Consider the following 27,226-nt stretch of genomic DNA (forward strand, 5'->3'; position numbering starts at 1 on the left):
CTCCAAAGAAAACTGAAGGCCTGCTTCACTGGTGAATTCTGTAGAACATTGAAGGGAGAAATGATGCAACACCATTAGTACAAACTCTTTTGAGAAATTAAGAAAAGGAACATTTTCCAACCTGTTTTATGGGCCAGCATATCCATGATTACAACAATACCTGACAAGGATTTTTTATTTTATTTTTTTAACTTTATCAAAAAATTAAAAAAACAATAAAGAAGGATTTTATGAGAAAAAAATTATAAACTGATATCCCTGATGAACATAAGATAGAACAAACAAACAAAAACTTAATAAAACATTCACAAATAGACTCCTGCAGTATGTAAAAATGGTAGTACATCATGACCCAAGTGGGTTTATCCCAGGAATGAATGGTTGATATTAACAATTGAAAATCAATCCATGTAATCAACCATGTTAACAGAGTAAAGGAGGAAACGCTATATAATTATCTCAGTAGATGCAGAAAAAATATTTGACATTTAATCTTTAGTTAATCCTCAGATTAAAACAATTCCAAAATGCAAAGGTCCAAGAAGAGCCAAAGCAGTCTTTTAGAAAACAAAACAAAACAAAGTGCTCTTACCAGATTTCAGGATTCATTGTAAAGCTATAGTGATTAAAATGGTAAGCTTTTGTTGCAAAGGTTGGTAAATAGTGGAACAGAATGGAAGATACAGAAATATATCTATGCATTTACAGATACTTAATTTAAGAAAAAGGAGATGATACAGAAGTTGGGAAATGGACAACCTTTCCAGTAAATGTGAAAGTATTTTCAGTTCTTTTAAAGTAATATTTCATAGGCAGGAGAAATTGTTTCAATGTTGGGAAGCAGTACTAACAAAGGATGGGGAATAAGTTAACCTCAGGAGGGAAGTAAGTTACCCATGTTGGTGTTTCGGTGTTGTGAAATTTCATGTTAATGTAGCCATTCCAGCTTATGTAGGCATGGCACACTTATTTTCAACCTTTCTTTGAATTTTTTAAAATTTCAGATCGTTAGCTGAAAGTTTTAGAATTTCTGTTTGGTTGTCTCTTTTATAAAAAGATTCTGTTTCTCTGCTGAGGTACCCTATTAGTTCATTCATTAGACCATGTTTTTCCTTTATTTCCTTGAGCTAATTCTGATAGCTGCTCTAAAATCTTTGCTGTTTTCAGCATCCCATCATCTTAGGGTCTGTCTCCATTGACTTTGTTTTCTCTTGAGTATGAAACACATTTTCCTGTTTTTCATAGGATCTTGAAATGTATCTGAACTTTGTGAACGATAAGTTATAGAGTTCTGGATTTGTTATGTTCGTTTGAAAAGCATTGATTATTTTTTTGTTCCTTTTGTTTTAGGAGGTAGTTATATTGTTTAAATTCATAAACTTTTCCCCTTGCAGTGGACAATTTTTGAAATCTCCATTCAGTTCCTTTTGCCTTATTTGGTTGGTTGGAGTCTGTTCTATGCCTGTGAAGTTCAGGGGTTAATCAGAGGTTTGAATCAGGCTTACATGCAGAACATGGCTTCCCTCCTTGATTGGCTGTCACCCTGGTTCTCCCTTGCTCATCATCCTGAAGAGTTCTTTCACTTACCTCCTGTATTGGATCCTTGGGATTTTATACCTTATTGTTTTCCTCTTTCTTCATTTACTCTCTTGTTTGGGTGGAGCCCATCCTCCAGCAGCTTTTGAGGAAGAGTAAATAGATACATTCTTGTGGCCTTGCTTGTTTCTGTTCTGCTCTGATGTTTTATTGATAGTTAACTGGATATGGTCTTCTAAATGGGAAAATCTTTTCCCCTCCAAATTGTACAGCACTGTCCCATTGTTTTGTAGCTGCTGGAAGTATTGAGTGCTGGATACTTCAGTCCATTTGATTCCTAATCTTTTGTAGGTGACTTTTCTCTTTTACTAGACATTTGTAGGGTCTTTTCTTGACCTCATTGCTTTGAAATTTCACAGTGATATGCTTTGGTGAGGGGAGGGGTTGTCTGTTTTCGTCCACCATGCTGGTCCTTGATTTCTTCCCTTCTGTTTTCTCTTTCTGGAACTCCTGTTATTTTAGGCATTGGACTTCCTGGACTGGGCTCCAAATTCCTTGTCTTTTTTCCTTTTCATCCTGTTTTCCGTATCTTTGTATGTTTGCTTGGGAGATTTCTTCAATTTTACCTTCTATACTTTTCTTTGATCTTCATTTCTGCCATCATATTTTTGACTCCTGATAGTTCTTTTATTCTCTCATACTTTTAACGGTGTCATCCTTCTCCTTTTCCATAGGTGCATTGCCTTTTATTTCTCTGAGAATATTCATTCCATTTTTGAAGTTTTCTTTTCCCTGCATAGTCTGTTTTCTCCAAGTTTGTTTTGTTTGACCTGTTTTTATCTCTGTCTTTTGGGTAAGTGACTTTCCTCAACCTCTTCATATTTAAGTATGGACTCAAATACTGTTTGAAAGCTCTGGGCCCCATAGGTGGGGCTGGTGAACTGTGGCCATCACTGTAGGGTGATCTGACTGGGCTGTTTTTGGAGCTAGTCAGATTTCCCAGATAAGTATCTTCTGTTTTTTGTCCACCAACATCCTGGAAGCCACGTAGGATCAAGAGAGCTGGAGTTTCTGTATTTGGCGTATTACTCTGTATTCCTTCTGTTGCAGTGTGAAACCTTTGCTCTCAAATTTGCCCCCGTTTTCCTGTCCAGAGACCCTCTTATTTTATCGTCTTTAGAAAAATCACTCTCTGTTCTCTCCGGGCTTGAGGGGAGAGGCAGCCTCCAGACGTGGGGAGTGGTGGAGGGATCTGGGGATCTGGCTGCTCCTTACTAACCAACCCTCCTGTCTTTGGAGTCATCTTTACCCTCTTCTTCCAGAGATAACTGGTGCCACAGATTTCTGAGTTTTGGAGTGTTTTGTGGCAGACTTCCTTCACAGCCAGCTGTGTATGGTCAGTTACCACATGTGTCTCTACTTTCCAGCATCATAGTTTCATCTCTGTGGTCTTCTCTCTTGTTCTCTTTGTCCTTTTGGGTTTATGCATTAACAAAACATTTCTCTACCATGGTTTTAGTAGGATTGCAGGAGGGAGCAAAAGTAAATGCTTACCTAGAAGCCCTCTTTCTTGAGTGTTCCTCAGGAATGATGGAGATTAGAGAAAAGCAAATATTCCAGAGAATTGCCCTGGGCCCATACCTTGTTCTGTAAGGAGGATGGTGCCAAAAATCTAAGCTGGAAGTGACTTGAGGTGACCTGGCCCAATTCCTTGTTCCTAGGCTGGGCGTTTGAAGGCAGTTGGGTTCTTCTGTCACCCATGGAAAGTGCTCTTGGACCTCCATTTCTGACAATTGTAGTGAACCAGACAGCTGAAAAGCCTCCTGATACAAAACCGCTAGATATGCTGCATAAAGTATAACAAGCATCTTTTTATTATGTTAATAGCTATATGTATAAGCTTATAAGCTTATACGTAAGCTGTATGTATAAGAAAGTAAGGGAAAAGCAAGAGGGAGCTAGAAACTAGAGCTGTACCCTTCCATTGGCTGAAGTTACAGATGCCCCTGGGGGCATCTGTTTGCTTATTTCCATAATTTGGAGACTTGGGTTTTAGAATGGGGGATAGGAGACAAAGTAGGAATTGAGATTGAGGGTTATACGTTCAGTGAAAGTATGGACTAGAAAAAACATTCTTCTGCTTAAAAGTGATTAGATAATGAAATTTTCTCAGCCTGGGCAGTTGGTGGGGTGGGGGTGAGGTTGCCTCCCCTGAGAATTTATGACCATAAGATCTCTGCTCACATGAACTTGGGGTTGAAGTTTATACTATCTGCTGCATTCTCTGGCAAATTTGAAACTCAGAAATTGAAGTGGTTCCTGATTGGTAGTGTTCTAGGAAGCTTGGCAGAAGCAAAAATACAGATAATATACTTAAGAAATGTAAGATGCCCAAAATTCTAAACCACATGAAGAAACAAGTTGCCGTGAGTGTAAGTCAACAGAAATAACCAATAGAAAGAATAGACATTCAAGAAGTTAAATTGTGGAATTATAAGATGGAGATTTGGAAATAAAGAAAAGAAAAGAAGTATCAGAATTGACTAGAAAGATTTTATTTTTAAATAGAACTTTTAGAAATAAAAAATTAGAATAATTGAATTTATAAATTATGTGGAAGAGCTATCCAGTAGATTAGACAAAGAAAATTAGTGAATTAAAAGTTAGTCCTTAATAAATTATCTATAATGGTGTTTAGATGTGGAATTGGAAGATAGGAAAGGAGGAGTAGGAGACTGTGGATGGGATGGGAAAGTCTACGCTGCTTGAGACAGGAATTTCAGAATCATAGAGTAGGGAGGTGCAGTACTCAAAATGGTAAGAGCTGAGAATTTTTCAGAATTAGTAAGACATGAATCATTAGATTCTAAAAGCATGGTGAATCCTAAGCAGTATAAATGTAAATATATATTGAGACAAATACATTGTGGGGAAACTGCAAAAAAATTTAAGAAAGCGGCCAGAAGGAAAAGATACAGTATCTACAAAGTTAAACAAGGGCAGATAAACTAATAGTAGACTTCTCAACAACGGTGCAAGTCAGAAAATATTAGAATAATATTTTCAGAATGGTGGGAGAAAATAACTTATAATTTTATGTTCATCTAAACTCATTCAGGAAGAAGGGCAAGCTCACATTTTCAGAAAGGCAAATAAAGACTTCTGTACTGTGCCAGTCTGAATATATTGTGTCCCCCAAACGCCATTATCTTTGATGTAATCTTGTGTGGGCAGACGTTATCAGTGTTGATTAGATTGTAATTCTTTGAGTGTTTCTTTGGAATGCACCCCACCCAACTGTGGGTGATAATTCTGATTGGATAATTTCCATGGAGGTGTTGGCTGCCCATTGGTGGGTCTGAATTAAATTATTGGTGCACTACATAAGATCAGACAGAAGGAGCGAGCTTGCTACAGTGCAGCTGAGAGAGATGGTTTGAAGAGGCGCTACAGCCAAGAGGGACACTTTGAAGAAAGCACAGGAGCTGCAGATGAGAGACAGTTTGAAGATGGCCATTGAAAGCAGACTCTTGCTCTGAGAAGCTGAGAGAGGACAAATACCCCAAGTGCAACTAAGAGTGACATTTTTGAGGAACTGCAGCCTAGAGAGGAACGTCCTGGGAGAAAGCCATTTTGAAACCAGAACTTGGAGCAGATGCCAGCCATGTGCCTTCCCAGCTAACAGAGGTTTTCCAGACGCCATTGGCCATCCTCCAGTGAAGGTACCTGATTGTTGATGCATTACCTTGGATACTTTATGGCCTTAAGACTGTAACTTTGTAACCAAATAAACCCCTTTCATAAAAGCCAATCCATCTCTGGTGTTTTGCATTCCGGCAGCGTTAGCAAACTACAACATGTACCAACAGATCGTTACTGAAGGAGAGCAGTAGTAGAGGAAGGTCAGAGGTGGAGGAGGGGCAAATGAACTGACAAGTTGATGTGCGGATGGGTAAATAAAAAAAAAAACCTGATTGTATAAAGCACAAATAATATCTGCTTTGGGAGGGGGGTAAGAAGAACAACAATAACACTGAACACTAGTTATATGTTAAGCTAATTAAATGTATGTTGGAAGGGAGTATTTGGAATTAGTTAAGTTCCTATTAGGGATGGTAGAGATATTTATTAGACTTTTAGCATATGTATACATGTTAAAGTTTAAAGGCTAATCCAATAGAATAGAAATAGAGTAACTTCCAAGGCAGAAGAGGCTCAAATATGGAAGTAAAAGAGGTAACCCAAAAAGGTAGCAGAAGAGAAGAAACAAGTTTAAACATATCAGTAATCTTGAATGTAATGGGACTCAATTCTAGTTCAAAGTGTTAGATTGAATTGGAAAAAAAAACACAAGGACATTAGTTAGGTTTACAGAGAGATTTAAACTAAAAAATGGAAAAAGATAAATTGGAAAAATGCTAACTATAAGAGATATCATAACTCTGATGATGTTTGCATCAGATGGAATAGAATCTGGCAAAAAGCATTACAAATGAAGAGGGTTACTCTATAGTAAGAATAATTTTATAATATCAAGAGAATATGAGGAATTTCCACAACTTAAAGGAAAAACAACCCAATAGAAAAATGGGAAAGAATGTGAACAGGCAGTTCTCAGAAGGAGGGGCCAATTAACACAAAAGATAGTCACTCGTGTAATCATGGAAGTGCTGATGAAAACTGGAATGAGATACTGTTTCACACTCACCAAGTGAGCAAAAATCAGGTGGGTGAGGTTGTGGCTCGGAGGGGTTGTGGCCTGTTGGAAATGGAAATTGTTGGCTCTCCTTTGGTGAACAGTTTGACAGATCTAGTGAATTGAAGACTCTCATACCCTATGACCAATCATTTCCCCCGTGGGTGTAAATCCTGGAGAAATGCCCACATGTGAGCACAAGGGGGTATTAAAACAGGATTCAAAGTGGCTTTGCTTAGATCAGCAAACATAAGCTACCTAAAATCCAATAGGAGAATGGATTCTTAAGTTCTGTTAAGGTCATATGATGTGTGTTACGTAACACGGAAGTAAATGCATTTCAGAGCTACGGGAGGGGCAGCCGAGCACACAAAGAGCAGGTACCCTGGGCCGTGCTGCCTGGGTCTGAAACTTGGTTTTGACACTAGTAAATAACTTGGGTGAGTTACTTAAACTCTTTTCTACAGTTTCTTCATCTGTAGGATGAGGACCCTCCACAGGGTGTCATGAGGATTAATTAAGTTATTTGTAAAATGCTTAAAACAGGCCTGGGATATAGTAGATGCTAAAGAATTAAGGAAATTAAATGTGTCTCATTCTGGGTGGTTCACAAATATATGGGGGGAGGGGAAGCAAATGTATTAGAAGTTGCTTTTAGTTGCTAGAAACATACTCGTGAATTATCTTCCTGTGTCAAAGAAGTTCAAAGACAAAATGTAGGTTCCCCATTGTGTATGGTGCTCCCCAGCATGTGCGTGTTTGTATGTCTGCCACCTTCTCACCTTCCCCATGCCCCTTCCCTCCACTGCACACTTGCAGTTTCCCTCAGTTGGCACAGCGTGGCCACGCTTACTCTGGTGGGGGTGGATTTGGGGGAAGTGGAGTCACGAACATGGACAGTGTCTCCGAACACCCTAACCTTCAGGTTTCCTGGCCCTCCCTGGCTGTTCTGGAGGAACCCGGTGTGGCAGCAGCTGCTCAGCAAACTCCAGCCTCTCAGTGGCCCTGCTTGCCCCTTGTCTTAGTTTGCTAGGGCCACAATGACAAGTCCCACCCAGTGGGTTGGCTTAAGCAACATAAACTTCCTGCCTCATGGTTTCAGAGGCTAGAAGTTTGACGTCCAGGTACTGGCGGGGCCTACTTTCTCCGGAGTCTGTAGCGTCCCAGCCGTCCTCTGTCACATGGCCATCTCTTTCTCCTGGTGTCTGCTGTTCCGATTTACTCTGATTTCTGCCTTCTGGCTTCTTCACACTGTCTACATCCAAATTTCCTCCCTTTATAAGACTTCCAGTCATACCGAGATTCAATTTGGCCTCATCTAAAAGGATCTTTGAAAATCCTATTCATAAATGAGTCTCCACTTTATTAATATCTTCAAAGGTCCTATTTACAAATGTGGATTAAGACTCATCTTTTGTGGGGTATATGATGCTGTCTCTGGCACCCCTCATCCAGAAAGACTGAGGATTGTCCTGCTGAGGCTCCCAGGGAGAGGGCCTGGGGGCTGTTTGGGGGTGGGGATGCTGGTGGGGGTGGGGCTACCACTGCTTTGCCTCTCTGGGCAGACTGGAGGGAGAACGCTGGCCCACTGAGTCCTCCTCTTGGCCTCCTCTCGGACATGGAGGCTTCTGGGAGGGGTGCCTCCAGGTGCTGCAGAAGTGGGTCTGAAGTAGAGGTGGGTGACTGGCATCCACTTCTCACTGCTCTACAGTGCCACATGGATGGGGGCAGGCCTCTGCTTGCCCTCATGGGGTAGCTGCCCAGGGGCCTCCAGGAGCCAAGAGTAGAGCGCAGTGGCCCTGCCAGCAGCTGGGTGTGCGGTTCCGCAGGGGGCTGCTGGCTGGGCTGGAACACACCAAGTCCGGAGCCTAGGGAACCCCAGGGGTGGCATGGCCACTCCAGCTCCCAGCCTTCCCGCCAAGTCTCTGCCTGTCTTCCTTTAATCACTGCTGTCCCCTCTTCATCCCCACAACCCTGCTTCCTGTCCCCTTTGCACTCTGAGCCCCTCTTCTCGCTGTGCATAGAGGCTTGTGTCCAGGGCCTACTGGACTGAGCTGCTTTCAGAGAGGAAACAAACCTCCCAGTACTTGTCCTTAAGCATCAAAACCAGTCTGGGTCCAGTTTCCTGAAGAGTTTGTTCAGAGCAGAATCTTTGTGTCCTTATTTTTTTTGGAGATGTGTGCCCTGGAATGGGGTTTTCTGCCCCACTTTGAATGAGATTTGAGGAGCACTGGGGGTTTCTTCTTCTAGGGTATAGGCTCTCCTTGGTCTGCCTGTTGTGTATAATACTTTTACACCTGGTTCCTTTGGAGGCCAGTGGTTGGGTAGGTTGTGTCTCAAGGGGTACAGCAAGCCCCTTGCCCAAGGGTCTGGGGGACATAATACCTTCAGGGCTGTGGGGCAGTGAGTATGTGTGGGGAACCACAAGCACCCCCATTTTGAGAGCAACGCTTCCTTGCCTGCTGGGATGCACAAGTGGGCTGGGGTTTTAGGAGCCTCCTGTGCATGGGTGCCCCGACCCTGCGGGTGTGGGTGGGAGCCCTGTGTCTATTAAAAGGTGGAGGTGGCCTTGTGGTTGGAGTCCTGCCAGAGGCTATAAATAGCTGAGTGTGTGAAGAAGTTGAGCACTGGGGAGGAGCGAGGAAGGAGGGCAGGCCCCTTGGTCTCCAGCTGGCAGCAGATCCTGGTGTGTGGGACCTGGAGTGTCACAGCCTCCCCAGGCCTCCCTGGGTTCTGAATATGAAGGCCTTGCAAGTGCCATGAGCATATTGCTGATTGCAGGATGCAGTAGAGGGCGGCTTGTGTTGTGCAACACTGTCATTGGCAGCAGGGAGGGGTATTGCCCTAATATTGCAGCTAGTGTTCCAAGCATTGTTCACTTTTAAAATGCATTAAGTCATTTGGTTGTGGGAACAGCCCTAGTGAGTAGGCACTGTTATTATTCCCTTTTTACAAGTAAGGTAACAGGGAGCATAGGTTGGTTAGGTAACTTGCTTAGGGCCGCACAGCTAGGAAGTATGAGAACCAGGATTAGAACCAAGTCTGGCTTACTCAAGGCTGCATGTGCTTGATCTCCTGTGGGGGGATCTGGTCAGATGGGAGCTGGGTGACATCCTGAACCCTTGGGCCCTACCTCTAGTGTTGAGATTTGGAGCTCCTGGCTCTCTCTACCCAGGTCCGTGCAGTCCATGGCAGAGGTCAGAGGGTCAGTGGCCTGGAGAGAGGAGCTGGGCCAGCCTTAGGCCATTCTCAGTGTTTGTTGTCCCACCTTGTTCAGACTTTCAGCCATGCACAGGGGGCTTGTCTCAGTGGAGATGGACACTCTGCTGAGGACCCTATGGCTTGGGCAGCAGGCTGAGGCAACCCCTCCTGTTGTCCTGTCCCTTTGAAATCTTGCTCTAGCCAGGAGATACCATTTACCCACCCATCTATCCACCCTCCCATCCTTCCATCCATTCACCCTCCCATCCTTCCATCCATCCAACCACCCACCCATCCACCCATCCACCCATCCATCCATCCATCCACCCATCCAACCAACCCATCCGTCCACCTGTCCAACCCTGAGCATCGTTATGAGCCTGGAACTAGTTCTAGCACTCAGAATACAGAAGTAAACAAGTCAGTCAAGGCCCTGAAGCCTGACATTTAAAAAACAGTTGTCAGGCACATTTGTAATGTTTTATTTCTTACAAGAGTGTTCATTATGTTAATATTGTTATTTTCTTTTGGGGATCATTTTTAGTTACACTAGTTTTAGATTTTTTGAATGTCAAATAATCCATTGAACAACAGGCAACTAGTCGAGAGTGGCAAGTTGTATAATTGGGGAAGCACAGGAGTGGAAGTAGAGTTTGCCTGGTCAGAGGAGAGGGAACAGCTGAATTCTGAAGGGAAATGCCCAGCTTCCCTGCCTGCAGCTCATCTTGGGAGTCTGACCACACAAGTCTCTGGGGACCCCTTTAGAATCACTGCTGTGTGTACTGGTTCCCCATGGTGATTCCTTGGCTGGGGAGCGGGGCTTGGTGCCTTCTGGCATGGTGTTCTTCATAGCCCAGCCAGCTGATGCTAGTGTTGGGGTGCAGGTCCCATGGCATTGGATGGCCAGAGCTGTGGCTGGGCACTGGCATTCCATCTCTGATGCTTACTCCTGCAGGTGCCTCTGAGAAGAGCTTCCTAACACTGTGGGCAGATGCAGAGGGCTGGAGTCTGACTAGAGAATGGCCACTCCTTCAGTGGAGGGGCACTCCCACCTGACCACCAGTCAGTGTTCTTGTCCTTGGGGTATACCGGATTCTTTAATCTTTACCATGTTCTCCAACCCTGCTGTCCTTGGGGGCTCTTTGTTCACAGTGACCACTGATGGTGGTGGAAAAGGAGGCTGAGCTGGGCTAGGATTCTGGGCACTTTGCCCTCCCCCAGGATCAGGGCCGGATCTTCCTCTCCTTGCTGTTCCGGGCCGCCAGTGGGCTGTCTGTCTTGTCTGTCCTTCTGTGAGGCGGACTCTGACCCCTCTTTCCTGGGGATGGGAGTATTTGTATTGGGAGTCAAGCAAGGGGTGGTGCCAGGTCACCAACCCATAGTAGGCCCAAGAAGCAAAGGGAAGATGGGTGAGTGCTTGGGGCCAGCTTCCTCCTGGGTGTATGTGTAAGGTTCTGGCAGTGAGGCTGTCAAATGCTGCTGCCCCTGCTGCCTCCCTGCATCCTGGGCGCCCCTGGCAAAGGGGCGATGGCAGAGCACTCCCAGGTGGAGACCCCAGGAGCTCTTCAGCCTAGGCTGTGGGTCCAGGAGTCGGAACGTGTTTCCTGGCATGTCTCTCCTCCTTCCAAGCATAGGTTGTGGAGGGTTGGGTAACAATGGGGGACAGATTCGGGGGCTGGGATTGGCGGGGATGGCTAGGAAGATGGATTTGGTCAGTGTTTGAGGTTATGTTTGAAGGGGGCAACTAGAAGTCAGAGTGTTCTGCCACCTGGATGGTACTTCTGCAGGGGTAGAAGGGGCACAGGAGTGGGTGGTGGTGCCCACAGGGTTCATCAGGGGCCAAGCCCAGCTGGGAGGTGACCTGTGATGGCCGCTCAGCTGCCAGCCAGACCTCCTTCCAACTTGGGGCACATGTCTCCCTTGGGTGAGCCTGGAGGCTTTACCCTTGTGCATGTAAACCGGATTCTTTAATCTTTACCATGTTCTCCAACCCTGCTGAGCACCAAGCATAGTTTTTGGGTATGGAAAGGGCTCTGGAGGTTCCTTGCTTCCTATCCAGTCTGGCTAGAGGGTTGTCTCCGTAGAGTGTTGTGGAGAGTTAGGACAGGGCTGACACAGGAACAGTGGTAACTGCCCCTCTGTGTGGTTTCTTCCAACATGGTCGTTGAGCTCTGCATCAGAATCATGAGACAGATGGCGGTGGTTAAAAATTCAGATTCTACCCCCATTCCAATTGGGTGGGCTGGGCCCAGGAACATATCTTTTTTTTTTGAAAATGCATTTTAAACAAACATCCTTGACCCCCTCCTCCCCCTCAATACAGTGATTCTGATGTGCACTTTAGATGTGACGGCCCCTCTGTTCATGTCTGCTGCTGTAGTCCCCCTTCCCCAGGAGCTCCAGGCATTGGTAGCTCCCCTTTCCATGAACCTGGCCTTCAGTCTGGCTGGCTGTTTGTCCATCTGTTTGTGGGGCTTAGCTTGCCACCACCTCCTCCCTCTTACTTGGGCCTGGAGGCAATTGCAGAGGGAAAATAAGACGGGGGTGGCTCTGGGCTAGCCACAGTAAGCCACAAGGTGTTGAATGGACAGGTGGTGGGGGCCCAACATCAGAGGGCAGGAGGGCACCGCCCATCACACAGCATCTCTCAGGGCTGGCCTGGGACGGAGAAGCAGGGCACACTGAGCCGCTTCTCTCATCTCCGGAGCACAGGTTCCGGGCGCGGGGGGGCTGAGACGCGGGAGTGCATCTACTACAACGCCAACTGGGAGCTGGAACGCACCAACCAGAGTGGCCTGGAGCGCTGCGAGGGCGAGCAGGACAAGCGGCTGCACTGCTATGCCTCCTGGCGCAACAGCTCCGGCACCATCGAGCTTGTCAAGAAGGGTTGCTGGCTGGACGACTTCAACTGCTACGACAGGTACTGCTGTACAGCCAGAGCTTGCTTGCCCTCCTGGCCACCCCTCTGCTCAGCGCCACCTGAGCTGGGCCATGTGGGTCTCAGGATGTCTGAAGCAGCATGGCATTTGCAGGCGGGAGGGGAAAGACAAGAAAGGGACTTGAGATGGCTTGGACCACTGGGAGATGGTGCCCAGGGTCCCAGCCCTTTCCTGGCTGTCCCTCCCACCACTTTGGGTCACACTTTTGGGGCAGTGAGTTTTCACTGTCCCCTGATATTCCCATGAGGTTCTCTGTCTACGGGGTGGGGTTTGGCTGGGCATGCCCAGGAGTCTTGCATCCCCTAGCTGAGGAGGGTATGGAAAACTGTGTGCCTCCAGGCAGGAGTGTGTGGCCACCGAGGAGAACCCCCAGGTGTACTTCTGCTGCTGTGAAGGCAACTTCTGCAACGAGCGCTTCACCCACTTGCCGGAGGCTGGTGGCCCAGAAGGTAAGAGGGCCAGTGGGAGGAGGGTCCCGGCCTGGCAGACCTGGGCCTCTCCTTGGCCCTGGAGCTATTGGCTCTTGATTTGGGCAGGGAGTGGCAGCGGGGCCCTGTGGTCGCCTGGCCCTGGAGGTACATGGGTGGGCGGGCTGTGTGACACCGGGCTCCGTGTGTCTCCCAGTCACGTACGAGCCACCCCCGACAGCCCCCACCCTGCTCACGGTGCTGGCCTACTCGCTGCTGCCCATTGGGGGCCTCTCCCTCATCGTCCTGCTGGCCTTCTGGATGTACCGGCATCGGAAGCCCCCCTATGGTCATGTGGACATCCATGAGGTGAGATGGAGCCAGATCAGGGCAGGGGCATGGCAGAGGTGGGGAGGCCAAGCCAGACTCTATTAAGCCCTGGTCTCCCACAGGACCCTGGGCCTCCACCCCCATCCCCTCTGGTGGGCCTGAAGCCGCTGCAGCTGCTGGAGATCAAGGCTCGGGGGCGCTTTGGCTGTGTCTGGAAGGCGCAGCTCATGAACGACTTTGTGGCTGTCAAGATCTTCCCACTGCAAGTGAGTGTTTGAGGGGCTCCAAGGGCATCCACCGCTGCTGTGGCCTGAACTGCAGCCTCTGCCTCCCCAGGGCAGTCCGCCCCTCTGCACACAGTGGAGTGAGGGAGATGTGGGCCCCTTTGCGCTGGTTACTCACGTTACACTTGGCTGGTTTGTGGGTTTCACGTAAATGGTGAAATTTCATCATGGCCTAGTGTAGGGCTCTGCAAAACCTTTATCCACTCACGTTTTCACTGGAGGTTTTTGTGTGTGTGTGTGTGATGTCAGGTTCTGCTCAGAACCTGGACATTTTTCAAAGACAGGCCTCTCAACAAATGCTTCTCAATTTTGGGGTGACTTGGGTCATTCACTGCCCTCTTCGGACCTCAGTGGCCCTGTTTTGTGAGTTGAGGGCTGGCCGTGAATGGTTTTGAGGATCACTGTTGGCGGGATGCTCTGATGCTCAGCTCGCTCCCAGTCTTCTGCCCGCCCCCCTTGCAGAGCCTCAGGCTGGGAGGCCTGGGGTGGGAGTGGGGGGGAGTGGCCATTCTGCTGCAGTGTCAGAGCTGCGTGTTACCTCAGGACAAGCAGTCATGGCAGAGCGAAAGGGAGATCTTCAGCACACCTGGCATGAAGCACGAGAATCTGCTTCAGTTCATTGCCGCCGAGAAGCGAGGCTCCAACCTCGAGGTGGAGCTCTGGCTCATCACGGCCTTCCATGACAAGGTGAGCCGCCCCTGTGGAAACTGACTCCAAGCTGAGGTGACCACCCACAAGGTGACCCCTGCCCCTGTGGCAGTGTCCATGAGCAATTGGCCCCTGGCCCGTGGTAGTATCCACAGTAAGAACCCCTATCCTGGGGTAGACTTGTAGGATAGGAGTGGTGACCAGGTGACCATGGTTATTTAGGTCACCCTTATTCCCTGACTTCCACCTCTGACCCCTTGACCTCCTCCTGGCCTTGTCCATATGAATTACAGCCTCCCAGGAGAGTAGCTCAGCCATGGGTCCACTGAGACAACTCTTGCACGCCTGGGCTGCATCCTGTCCAGAGTTTGTGCCTAAGCTTTGTGTTGCCTCCTTTAGGGCTCCCTCACGGATTACCTCAAGGGGAACATCATCACGTGGAACGAGTTGTGCCATGTGGCAGAGACGATGTCAAGAGGCCTATCGTACCTGCATGAAGACGTGCCCTGGTGCCGTGGCGAAGGCCACAAGCCATCTATTGCCCATAGGTACCTGAGTCCACACTTGGCCTGAAGCTGCAGAGAGAGTTGAAGGGCGAGGACAGGGTACTATATGCACTACTGTTATGTTGCAGTGTGTCAAAGGGCAACTGGGCTCAAAATCTGGTCCCACCTTGTTCTGGTTTGCTAATGCTGCCTTTTGGCAAAACACCAGAAATGGGCTGGCTTTTATAAAGGGGTTTATTTGGTTACAAAGTTAGTCTTAAGGCTATAAAGTGTCCAAGGAAGGCATCAACAAAGGTTATCGTCACTGGAGAAAGGCCATTGGCATCCAGAAAACCTCTGTTAGCTCAGGAGGCACATGGCTGGCGTCCTCTTGCTCCCACATTGCATTTCAAAATGGCATTCTCCAAAATGTTCCTCTTGGGGCGTTTTGTCTTCTCTTAGCTGCAGCTTCTCTTCAAAATATCACTCTCAGTTGCTCTCCAAAATGTTAACTCACAGCTGTGTGGGTCACATCTCCATGGAAACAATCAGGAGTTTCCAACCTAATCAACACTAATATGTCTTCCTCCACAAGATTGCATTAAAGAATATGGCTTTTTCTGGGGGACACAATATATACAAACCAGCACACACCTGCACCGCCCTTCTGCCTTCCACCTGTGTCCTGCCGATGGGGTGGCCTCCCAAGCCTGTTTCCTGGTGCCCTCCAGTGGCCGTGCGAGGAAGTGCTGACTCTGTTACTTTGGTTGGAGAGTTTGCTCAGCAGTTCTCAAACTTTTATGCTCTTTAGAACTGTTGTATATGTGGACTTTGCAACATTTGTTGTGTTAGAACACATTCACACACTCCATTAGCTGTGAGAGCAATGACATCACCCATCAGGTAGTCTCTGTACCCCTGAGAGAATGAACTTAAAAAAGGCAAACAATGTCTTATGAAAATAACTTTGACTTGGTAGACCACCTGGAATGGCCTCAGGCCCCCCCACTCATTCCCGAGGGTCCTTGAACCACACTTTGAGAACTACATGTTAACTTCCCACCTAGTATTTACTAAATGGCAGGCATTGCTGTAAACACTTAATAAATATCAACTTTTTTAACCTTTATTACTGTCCTATGAGATAGTTGTGTTTTTTTAGCCCAGTCTTACAGATGAAGGAACAGTAGTGCGGAGAGACTGAATAACTTACCCAAGGTTACAAAGCTAGTTTAATCTGGTTCTGTGCTGTGAGGTAGGGAAATGAATCTCGAATTGCAGGGTTCACAGCTAATGGTAAGAACAATCACAACCCATAAGACTGACTGCATGAAATTGCCATTTTTGTAAGTCAAGCTGTCTAATGTCAACTCTTCCATATGGTTTGACATAACAGTAGTGCATATAGTAAGTGTGACATGTATGGCCTAAGTATTTGTACTCGTTACTCAGTTTAATCCTCACAAAACTGAGACAGGCACTGGGGAAATTGAGGATCCAAAGTAGGTCAGCTAATAAGAGGTGGAGCTGAGTTCACCTGCCAGCACCTTACTACTCCTGCCTTTGTGGTGAGTTTGAGCCCCTTAGGGACCTTCACGGCCACCCAGGCAAGTTAATTTCACATTTCTGTTCTCACACACATTCCAAATATTGTAAATTCTTTCCAGAAAAAACTCACATCCCAGGTCTCAGTATTTCTTACCAGCCTAGAGCTCTGGGAATGCAGAGGTGCTCTGAGGACCAGTAAGGGGTCTGCCCAGCCATCAGGGTGGGTGTTGCTTTGCCAGCCCTGGTGAAAGCATCCATCTAAAGTGCAGCTGGGGATTCTGATAGCCAGCGTGGTCTCCTGAAGCTGCCTGCCTACCCTCTGTGCAGATTCTGTTCCCCAGGTTGGGTAGGATGGCCTGGTATGGGTCCCTGGGGCTGATGGGCAAAGAATTTAGTATCTCAGGAGCCAGTGTAGGAAGCCAGGAACAGGGCGGGTGGCCTGTGTTGCTCAATGCCAGCTTGGCCCACATGTCTCCACAGGGACTTTAAAAGCAAGAATGTATTGCTGAAGAGCGACCTAACAGCTGTGTTGGCTGACTTTGGCCTGGCTGTCCGGTTTGAGCCAGGAAAACCTCCAGGAGACACCCATGGGCAGGTAATGAGACTTCAGGGGTGGTTGCAGGGGAGCTGGCACACTCATGGGTACTCTGCCTTCTGTCCTCAGCTGGGGAGGCCTAGGAGTGGGTCAGTGTGTGAGCTCAGCATAACTCTCCCAACAGGGATTCCCCATTGGAGTTTTGACTTCTCATCCTTGTAGTTATCAGTTGCTCTGTTTTTTTCTTTCAGTTTTAATTGTTAGGCCTGATAAAATAAAAAGAAACATTAAAAATTCAAGCCAAGAACCTAGAAAAAGTAACTAAAAATTAAACCCACGTAAAGCATCCTAAAGCTATCACTGTCAATATTTTTAAGCATTGTCCCCTTGCCCCCTCTTTTATTTTTGGGTCTTAAGCTCAGTAAAATATGCATAATTTGTATAATAACTTGTGTTGCTGTATAATTAGGTTGAATTCCATTTTAGGTTATTGCTGTTTTGAGTGTGTGACATTTTAAAATTAGTACCAAGGTACAATTTATGTATGACCACTTGCAGTCATCCTGTAAATGTGACAAAGCAAGGTTGCTGTCATTGCTGTCCTCCTCTGAATTCTGCTGTCCTGCCCCGTGTCTGGTGCACACAGAATGTAGCCTCTGTCCCCAGCTGTGTGCATTCATACATGGTCAGTGACTGTACCCTGCCCTCCCCTGCTTTTGTAGGTGGGCACGCGGCGGTACATGGCCCCCGAGGTGCTTGAGGGAGCCATCAACTTCCAGAGAGATGCCTTCCTGCGTATCGACATGTACGCCATGGGGCTGGTGCTGTGGGAGCTCGTGTCCCGCTGCAAGGCTGCAGATGGTGAGTGGCACAGGAACCCCGAGCCTCCTGGGGGACGACTGAGGGGAGCACCTAGCCCACAGGGTGACACTGCTGGGCTCCATCTCACCCACAGGACCTGTGGATGAGTACCTGCTGCCCTTTGAGGAGGAGATTGGCCAGCACCCATCGCTGGAGGAGCTGCAGGAAGTGGTCGTGCACAAGAAGATGCGGCCCACCATTAAGGATCACTGGCTGAAGCACCCGGTGAGGGACCTGGGACCTGGGTGGCAGGTATTCTGCAGGAGAGCAGAGAGTGGAGTGCTTCCACATGTGGCAGGACTCTGAGATCAAGGGGATTGGGGCAGAGAGAGGATGTTCCCCTGTCTGGGCAGAGGTCACTTAGGACAGTGTCTGGGGAGGTTCAGTCCTCTGCAGGGAGGCAGCTCTGGGTTGGGCCCACGATGTGATGGGGCCTGACTGCTCTGTCAGGTTGTCCCCCATGTGGTTCCCCTTTACAGTGGAGCCCACTGGCCCTGGGCCTGACACATCTGGGTTTGAATGCTGGATCTGCCGCGTAGTAGCTGGGTGACTTCAGCAAGTTGCTTTATTTCTTTGAGCTTCCATCTCCTCAGAGTAGTAATAGATTGAGTTATCGTTGTAAAGTGCTTGGCAGGACACCTGTTGTGTATATGCTGGATATGAATTGGCTCTGATTAAATATTTGCTGTTCTGTGCCTTCATCATATTCTGGCCATGTGGCGTCTGGGCTCCTTCAGTTACATAAATCAGTTCCTGTCTTAGAAAGATATTTGCATTCAGCCCCACTGAGGTTCCTTTCCCTCCCTCTCCCCACACTGGGTTTTAATTCAGGAAAAGGACAGCTTTGGGGCTACTGTGTTACGGCATTTCACTGTCAGGAGTTGAGCCAGTGAGGCCATGTTCAGCTGCCGTGCTGCTGCCAGGAACCCAGGGCTGCAAAAGGAGAAAACTGAGGCCTGAGGAGATGGAGACTGGGCCAGAGTCTATACTTCCTGCCTCAAACTTTCCCGTTCTCCCAGTCAGGGGCAGCTAGTTCAGTTTCCTGATGAGGTGCCCATGGTCCAGAGAGGTGTGCCCTGGTACAGAGCAGGCCGGAGACCTCCTGGGTGTGGGCATTTTGTCTGCCCAGCTGCTTTTCCCAGCTCCATGCAGTTAGTTCCAGCAGAGGATGCCACAGCACATTCTCTGGACACGAGGGAATTGTCTCACGGGCAGCGGGGAGAAGGGATGATGCTGTCCTCCCCGTTCCCTCTGTGACTGGAACCTGCACTTTGTTATGGTTTTGGCTTTACATAAGATTTTGTTTGAAAACAACTGCTCCAAGCAAGCTGTTGTGTTTGCCCCAGGAGGAGCCTGGTCTTTTATTTCTGTCTGCCTTTGTTGAGGTCTGTGGAGGGAGGCTGTTGGCTTTGGGATGGTGTGTGCCAGGTGGAAAAGCCTCATCCTAATCACTGCAGGTTCTCCTCAGCCCTGTTAATTGATCACCTGCTGGGGTTGGGGCCACTGGGCTCTGCCATTTGTTGAGTCTGCTCCTTGGGGGCATCACCAGGTTGCCTGTCTCCCCTGCTAGTTCTCACTGAGGGGCCCTGACAAGCTGTCTTTCCTCTCCCTACCCCCCCCCCCCCCCCCGGCTGTGCAGGGCCTGGCCCAGCTCTGTGTGACCATCGAGGAGTGCTGGGACCACGACGCGGAGGCACGCCTGTCCGCGGGCTGCGTGGAAGAGCGGGTGGCCCTGATCCGGAGGTCGGTCAACGGCACTACCTCGGACTGCCTTGTCTCCCTGGTGACTTCTGTCACCAACGTGGACCTGCCCCCTAAAGAGTCAAGCATCTAAGACCAGGACACAGGTGTCTAGACTCAGTGGATCTGAAGAAGAAAGGAAAAAACAAGTTGTGTTTTGTTTTGGAAATCCCTGAAACCAACAAACACATAAAATGCAGCTGCTATTTTACCTTGACTTTTTATTATTATTATAATTATTATAATTATTATTATTAATGTTATTTTTTTGGATTGGATCAGTTTTTACCAGCACATTGCTCTACTGTATTGCAAACAGCGGATACGTCAGCAGGCGTTGAGGTGCTGAGCTGTGAATGCAGAACCAGCGCCCTGCTGAAGAGCCTCAGCCACCTCCTGCCCTTTGGGCTTTGTTTTTCCTGCTTTCTTCTCTTTGTTTGTTGTCTCAGAATCTGTGACACAAAGAAACCCATCTCCTGTCTTAGGAAACTTTAATGCTGCAAACTCTACCTAGAGGAACCTTTGAAGACTGTTACTTAAGAACACACCTTCCTCAGAAGAGGCGTTTCCTCTCCCCTCTGCCCTCACCCCCCCCACCCTCCTTCCCCACCTTTTATTTGTTTTTTCTCCGTTTTTAGACAGTGAGCTTAAGAAACAGCAGATGTGTCTTTCACGGATCTAACGGGTGTTGTCCTGACCGAGGAAAAACTGGGATGAGGAGGAGGATGGTTGTGAACTGGATTCGGAGGGGAGGACGGTGCTGGGGGTGGGATTTGGAACAGAGCTACACTGGACTCGGGCACATTTGGAGCAACATCCTTTACTACGGAGGCTGCTTCTCAGGTAACCTGGAATCGAGCGGAAGGGCCTTGTGGAGGCCGAGCATTAACAGCAAGAGCGGGGTTTGGAGAAAGTCTGAAAGCCAAGGTAGCTCTGACTCACCTGCTACCCTGACCAGTTTTTCCCCACTCGCTTGGGCTTGGGCATGGGATAAAACATTTTTTTCTGCCCTACTTTTAAGATAGGTGAGGGTAGAAACCACCACAGTTCAATGAGTACATTCTTCACCAGACATGATGCTGTAAATACTTTTCAGTAGAGGAAAAGTTGAAGAACTTTGCTTCCTCCTGGAGTAGTTCAGGGATATGCCCCCAGGGGGGTGCCCTTCACGGCTGGGGCAAGAGGGATTTCCTGGGCGGGATCGCCAAGGCCTGCCTTTCTGGAGACCCTGAAGTCCTACAGCGCTGGCCCTGCCCCGCGTGGTAACATTACTCTCCCTTTATGTGGCTCATAGACACGGCTTTCTCCAGACCCCTTAAAGTGGTGCATATCCTAAAAACCGTTTCTCTATTATGCCATAACCCTGCTCTAGTCAGTGAATGTTCCTAATGCTGCTGTTTCAACGTTTGATTTTTTTTTATTTTAATTTATGAAACATGAAGTTTTTTTTTTTAAACAAAACACACACACATCCACATATACACACATGCTTTGCTATGTGGCTTCCAAGGTTTAAATTTTGAAAAGTGAAAGAATTAAAACTTCACGACCACAGACCACCTCAAACCAGAAATACCTCAGAATTTTCTACTTGTGTAAGTTTTATTTTATATTTTGTTAGTTGTGTTGTCTTGTAGTAAGTATATTTTAATGTGAGTTGGCTTTTATGGCAAGGGAGAGTAAAAGAAATAGGGAAAAAAAGTTTGAGTCTTCTAGGGAGTGCTACCATTTTTGTTTGATAACACCCCCTTGTAAATAATTGTCATCAACTGTAGGTTGGCTGTCTGGGCCAAGTCTGGGCATTCATCACTCTTGTTTGTGAGGGCTTTTCCTTCTGGTTTCTTATTTTATTTGAAGACAGTGCATCTTTTTGTCTTGAGGGTAGGTGAGTTGGTGGGCAGTGGGGAGAGGGCTGAGGAGGGATGCCTCCTCTCGGGTTGTTTGGAGGTTCAGGCGTTTCCCATAACTTGATTGGTTGATGTTCAGAATGACAAGGAACCTCACTCTAACTTAAAACTGTGGCCCTTAGACCCGCACGAGATAATTTTACTTGAGTTCAATATCTTAAGCAAATCAGCAGCAACATTAGCGGGGGAGATCTGTAAAGGCTGTGAATCCTCACTGTACTTGGGGGCGGTCTGTCATCGAGTGGTGTGTCCGGGAGTGGGCAGTTCTTACCCTTTGCCAGTCGTCGAGTTTGGAGTCTGAGTGAGCACTGCACATCCCTTGGGCCATCTGCTCCCCACACGGCATGTTGTGTACAGTGCGTGGGCCCTGCCCCTTGGGTGCGTCCTTTTCTTGGGGTGTGTGGGCACAGGGTGCTGTGTGTAGGGGGTGTGAGTTGCTCTCAGAGCTCAGTTTTTGCTTCATGGGTCAGAGTGTGGGCTGGCCAAGGTGGTTACGGGGACAGCATTTTTGTTTGTTTTTGGTTAGCTGTGTCTTTTTTTTTTTTTTAACTTTGATTTTGTGCTGTTTTTCTTCCCTTGGAATAATTTTTAATGGCAAAACCAGGCCTTACAGCAGTTGCTTTTCTTTTCCATTAATTTCTTTACGAAGCTTTAAAATATTTATTGAAAAGTGCCATATCTAATTTCTTGAGCTTTCTCCTCAGGCAGTGCCGGGCATCTCTTCTTTCCACCCTCAGAAGAATAAATGAAGCCCCAGCACAGGTAGCTGTTTACTGTAGGAATGATTGGGTCCCTGATCCTGCCCAGTCCTGAGCGCTAATATCCTACCCCACCTGGCTTTACATTTCCTCTGGGTGATCTTTCTTTTGAGCCCTGGCTTGATTCTTGTGAGTATAAGTTTTGGCTTGGCCATGGGCAGAGTTGAGCTGGGGCCCTGCTGTGAGAGCTGTGGTCCAGACGCAGTCCAGACAGGGCGGCCTTCCTGCTTCCTGCCCAGGTGGACTCATTCTTTGCTGAGCCACTATAGCATCCCTTTGGGACCTTGACACCAGAATGAAACGTCAGGGGATGGTACTTGTTTGGCATGACTGAGGAGGGGAAATAGTCTAGAGGGCCTGAGCTGGTTCTTTGAGCCTTGGGCTGCCTTTTGCCCTTGTGCTGTGGTATAAACTGCCCATCAGTCAGCACACCTGGCTGCTGAGGGTTAGCAGAAGATGGGTGATCTCCTTGCAGGGTACAGCTCTGGGCCTTTTTTCCCAGATAAAATTTGTCTGTTTGCCATTGTACGCTCTTTGGGGAGTGAGCCATCTAGAGCTCTGGTCTTTGTTTACTGGGCCTCAAGGCCGCTGCCTGCATTCTTTTCCACAAAGATTTCATGTAATGTCCACTTCCGGGAGCTCAGATAACTGTTCCTTTTTATTTTTAATGTTGACCCCAAACTCTCTGGAAGTTTGGCAGGAGTGGAGTGAGGCTTTGCATAGTTTTGGCTGCCCGTGGTGGGGGTGGGGGTGGTGGCTCCCAGACTGCTGTCGTCTAGGGAGGCCCCTGGATGTGGTCTGGGCCGTGGAAGAGATTGGGCCTGGAAAGCTCTCATTTCTGTTCTGTTTGTAAACACCCATGATCACTGTAGGGAGACACCCCTAGCTGGAGAAATCCAGGAATGAGGAAGGAAGTGGGGACCGAGGCCACTGCCACAGTGTCCTGCAGCGGGCTTTCGATGAGGAAGGCCAGGGATGGCCTTGGGCAGGGCTCTCTGAGCATCCTGGGCTGGCATGAGGTGGGTCTTTTGCTGGGACCACTCATCCTAGCAGTAGTACTTCTTTGAGTTACCCAGGGGGTGAGGACTACAGATGGGCTGTTCTTGGGAGAAAGGGAGACCTGGCTTTGAGGGAGAGTTTGTTTGCATCACCAACCTTTGTTGTCTGGTGTGGTCTTCCTGCACTGTTGGCTCCAGGTGGGTGTGCAGAGGGATCAGTCCTGCCTGGCAAGAGCTGCTTCTGACTCTGAATTCATCCTGCTCAATATCCGGGGGCATTTGTGCAGAGAAAGGACTACTTTGTCCGACCTTGAACGCCTTTAGGAGGCTAGAGCTGCCCTCTCACGTATTCTCTGCAAAGGGCCGGGCTCATCTCCAGGCCGCCAGGATGGTTCTTCCACTGCCCAGGGCCAGGTCAACCCCCTCGACATTGCTCAGTGCTTTAGAAAGCAGAGCAAAGCACACGATCCTGTAGTTCTGTTCTATCACCTTTCCCTCCAGTTGGCCACATTCTTACTCCTGGCTACCCTGCCACTCTACACTGTGCTCTTGGGCTGCATTTGGGCTGTTCCTCAGTGATGAGCCTGACTATGTATGGAATGTCCACCGTGAGCTGCGTGTGACTCCGAAAGCCTGTCATGGGGCCCCTGTGCTCTGAGCTTTGAGGACAAGGAGGCAACGGTTCCATCTAGGGTGGAAGGACTAGATGGCCCTTTCAAATAGAATTTTGTCATTTTTCAAATGCAGTGTCAAGTTCCCAGCCCCTATTGGTTATAGAAGAATTTGATGTTTTAAAATTAGATAGTAAGCATAAGTATGTAAATTTTTAGAGTTGGTACTAAAATTAGCTGAACAGCCAGGCATTATCCTTGAGAACTTTGCTCACCAGAGAAATATCTAAATTGGAAAGCAGGTTTTCAGGAGTTGGCTCAGTTTGTTTTTCTGTCTCAGTTATTTCTGCCAGTTGGGCAGGTTTTTCTTGTGGTTCACCTTTGGATAGATGGCCAGGCCCGGTTCACATTTCTGGGGCACCAGACCACATCTTTTGAAGAAGCACAGCGAATCTACTCCTTCACCCAATACAGATAGATTCCCCTTGGTCAATGGCTGCTTGTGAAAACTGAACCAGTAAAACACTCAGCAGTTAATGTGTTCAAGCTAGTAATGATGGGTTTAAGCCTCAGTCACTGGTAATGTTAGATAAAGAAACAGACCCAGTAATTCAGTTGATGAGCCGTATGTCCAATTAGTTTAAATTTGAAGATGTTTAATGAATTCAGGGTTATCAGCATAGTTCTTTAAGATTCTTGGTAGTTGATTTATAACCAGCAATCCACCTATGAATGTATCCCAAACTTTTAGAAGGTTTGGAAAAGTTTTTTGAGATAACAAGTTCGTTTTGTAGGTTAAAAAAGAAAATGAAGTTTAAAATGCCCCTTTGGAAATTAATTCCATTGAGTCAACCATATTTTTTAAAAGATTGCTGCATTCACGAAGCCCATGCACTATCCAAAAATTATCTAGTGGGATGTTTTTAATGTTCCTATTTTATACTCATGTTAGGTCCATTGTAAACCTTGGTTTGGACAAGATTTCGAATTTAAAGAATTTACCACTATTTAAATTTTTACCAGGTTTTTACATTTTCATGACGGTATCTTCCAGGTTTGAACGAAGCAAGACTTTTTGATTGTGGTACTCCTTGTATCCCTGTAGTGCCAAAACTAGTGATAACTTTATTTGCTCCTATGGCAGCTCGTAGAGATAGCATAAGTGGTTTTGTTTCTTTGCGTATGACTTAAAATGCCTATTCTCTATAAATGCCAGTGTGTGGTGACTAGCCCCACACTGCCCTTTGTTCTCAAGGAGTGTCTTAGGATTGTCAGGCAATTCTGAGAACTACTGCAAGCCAAGCACAGTTCACTAAAGAAATAGACACACAGACATATGTGCGTCTGCAATGGATTGTACAAATGTGGGCCACTCTGGATATTTACAGAAAAGTATTACATTCATTTGCAAAGTTTACGTTTTTGAGCTCACAATTATAAAAAAAATTATGACCCATTAGTTAATACTTTTCAGGCAAGTGAGGATGGGGTTTTTGCAAATGGGTGAGTTCTGTCTAGGGTTGCGGGAATTTCTACTGCTGGTTGGGCATGGGCCCATTCCCCGACTCTTCTAATCATGTTGCGTCTGAATGTTGTTAGGTAGACTGTAAATAAAAGAATAGGTTATATAATAGAGATACAACACTTGAAATTTTACTTTAAAAAATCTATAGCTCTACATATATATTTAGTTATATCATCCAACAGATTTCTTCTACATAGTGTGGAGATTGTTTTATACCACAGATTATTTTTATAAAGTCTAGTGACTTTGAGTAGGCATGATTTTGTATTCAGAGCTAATAAGGTTCACCTTACCTTTCAGGATAAATGTACACTGGAGCATGAGTGGTGTGGAGCTTTCACTTAGCGCTCATATGTTTTCTTGTGATACACTGGCAGACTTGAGTCAATTTGTAGGTCTTGTTTGGCCAAAACCCCACTTGTGGCTTCGTAGGACAGTGATGCTTTAGCTTGGCTCCTTACGGATTGGGGAGGGGAGAAGGGCCTGAAGTGTGTTTTACCTTTGTGCTTCCTCCTGAGATTTCTTTTGAACAAAGGGTTCTGAGGTTAAAATAATAGTGGAAGTTCCTGTCACAGGACATCGTGGCTTATGGACTGGATATGAGAGTGTGAGGGTGTTTGGGGAAACCGAAATTGTATGGCGGTATAGACTGGGAGCAGGGTGGCACTAGATTAAGATTCAGTCTACAAACATTTTGAAATGGGGATGTGGTGATTTGAGCAATGTAATCTGCCAAACTGATTTATCTAGGATTTTCCGGTTTGGGGGACAGAATTACCAAGTCAGGTAATTACTTGGAAAAATGGAGAAAGAGGGGAGGGTGAACATAATAATCAAATTAAATGGAGAGCTGCCAGGCACATATTGTCCTCTCTAGTCAGGGCATTTTGGGAGATGAGAGTGGTTGGATTAGTTCGCTGCGCTAATCTAGCCAATCAGCCAGAATCCCAGAATCCCAGGAACAGCAAGGTATCTTGTAAATGTCTACAAAGGTTTTCTTGCTTTTCCTAGAACATTCAGCATCACTGCTATAATATGGAAGGCAGTCTTCATGCTAGCCTTTTTATTTTGGGCTAGAGAGTGGATGGTCATTTGGGTGGGACTTTATCAAGGAGATATTGGGAAAAGGAAAAGTGAAGCTAATTCCTTGTATCTGTCATTGCCAGACCCTGCCTGCTGGCTTCAGGCTGCTGCGTCCAGAGGTGCACTGGATGGAGCAGTTTCGTAAAGAGAATTCCTAGGGTGTCATTTTAAACCAACTGCACTTTTAATTCAATCTGGTTTAGGGTAAAGTGTGAGACTTTACCCATTTTATACTTGGAATAAGTTTAGCATCAGCAAATCCAGTAGCATACCGGACCGATCTATCGTTCCTTTCCCTATTCCCCATAAAAGAACATTTCTCTGCCCTCCAGCCACGCATCTCAGAATGTAATTCTGTTGTGCCTTTGTTTCTGTTGCTGCCTCCACCCACCAAAAAAGCAACTGCTGTAAGTTTTTTTCAACGTATCTTTTCTAGCCCCAAACCCCACCTTTTTCCTTCTTCCCAGTTGTAATTTCTGGATGCAGTTCTGTGATCCAGGTATTTTAAGAACCAGTTACCTCAGACTTTGTGTTGAACAGTGTCGCCACCTGGGTCCTCTGGATACTGCGGGCTTGTGACCTACACGTGAGGAGCCCTGCCGAGTGTGGGCATGTATTTGTTTTAAAGTAAAACTCTTCCCGAGGACTGAAAAAGGGGCTTCTGGCAAGCTCATGGTGGCACTGTGGTAGGGTGGGTCTAGCGTCATCTGAATGGTGCTTCCTGTGTTCTTTTTTGAATTCTGCCATTTTCAGTATTCTCTTGTCTGAATAGGCAAGGTGATTCGATCGGCTGGTCTTGCGCACAGATTAGTTCCAAAGAGGAGCTCTTTGTAACACATTTCCGGTCGCTAAAGCTCAAATGTAGAACATTCCTTTCAATGGTAGGATAAAAAACCCACCATCCACCACAGTGCATTTGGGGAAGATGTCTGTAGCATACTTTGCTGTGAAATTAGGCCTTGTGGGATATGGCTGTTTGTCATTTTGATGTATTTAAAATAAATATATATATTTTTTAAAGAGCCTTTTTTACCAGTTCAAAAAGTTTAATTAACCAGCGGTCACCACATCTGAATTTTCGTCTCTGGAGCATAGATGGCAGGCCGAGATGAAAAGCGGGAATCGGCCAACACC

The 27,226-nt window shown here is 47.0% G+C and overlaps 1 protein-coding gene across 2 annotated transcripts in view; it reads left to right on the forward strand.

The window, feature by feature from the left end:
• ACVR2B (activin A receptor type 2B) overlaps positions 1 to 21,638 on the forward strand; it is a 36,170-nt gene extending 14,532 nt beyond the window's left edge. The window contains exons 2-11 of one of the 2 annotated variants that reach the window (XM_037847433.1): positions 12,146 to 12,353; positions 12,712 to 12,821; positions 12,997 to 13,148; positions 13,232 to 13,375; positions 13,937 to 14,080; positions 14,441 to 14,589; positions 16,555 to 16,669; positions 17,332 to 17,470; positions 17,565 to 17,695; positions 19,110 to 21,638. In XM_037847433.1, the coding sequence (XP_037703361.1) occupies positions 12,146 to 12,353; positions 12,712 to 12,821; positions 12,997 to 13,148; positions 13,232 to 13,375; positions 13,937 to 14,080; positions 14,441 to 14,589; positions 16,555 to 16,669; positions 17,332 to 17,470; positions 17,565 to 17,695; positions 19,110 to 19,304 (1,487 nt within the window). In that variant the 3' untranslated portion in view covers positions 19,305 to 21,638. The remainder of the gene's footprint in view (positions 1 to 12,145; positions 12,354 to 12,711; positions 12,822 to 12,996; positions 13,149 to 13,231; positions 13,376 to 13,936; positions 14,081 to 14,440; positions 14,590 to 16,554; positions 16,670 to 17,331; positions 17,471 to 17,564; positions 17,696 to 19,109) is intronic. The other variant, XM_037847439.1, reaches the window with a different exon arrangement.
• The last annotated feature ends 5,588 nt before the right edge of the window (positions 21,639 to 27,226 follow it).

Source organism: Choloepus didactylus, chromosome 1 (assembly GCF_015220235.1).
Source record: "Choloepus didactylus isolate mChoDid1 chromosome 1, mChoDid1.pri, whole genome shotgun sequence".
In the NCBI taxonomy this organism is placed as follows: Eukaryota; Metazoa; Chordata; class Mammalia; order Pilosa; family Megalonychidae; genus Choloepus; species Choloepus didactylus.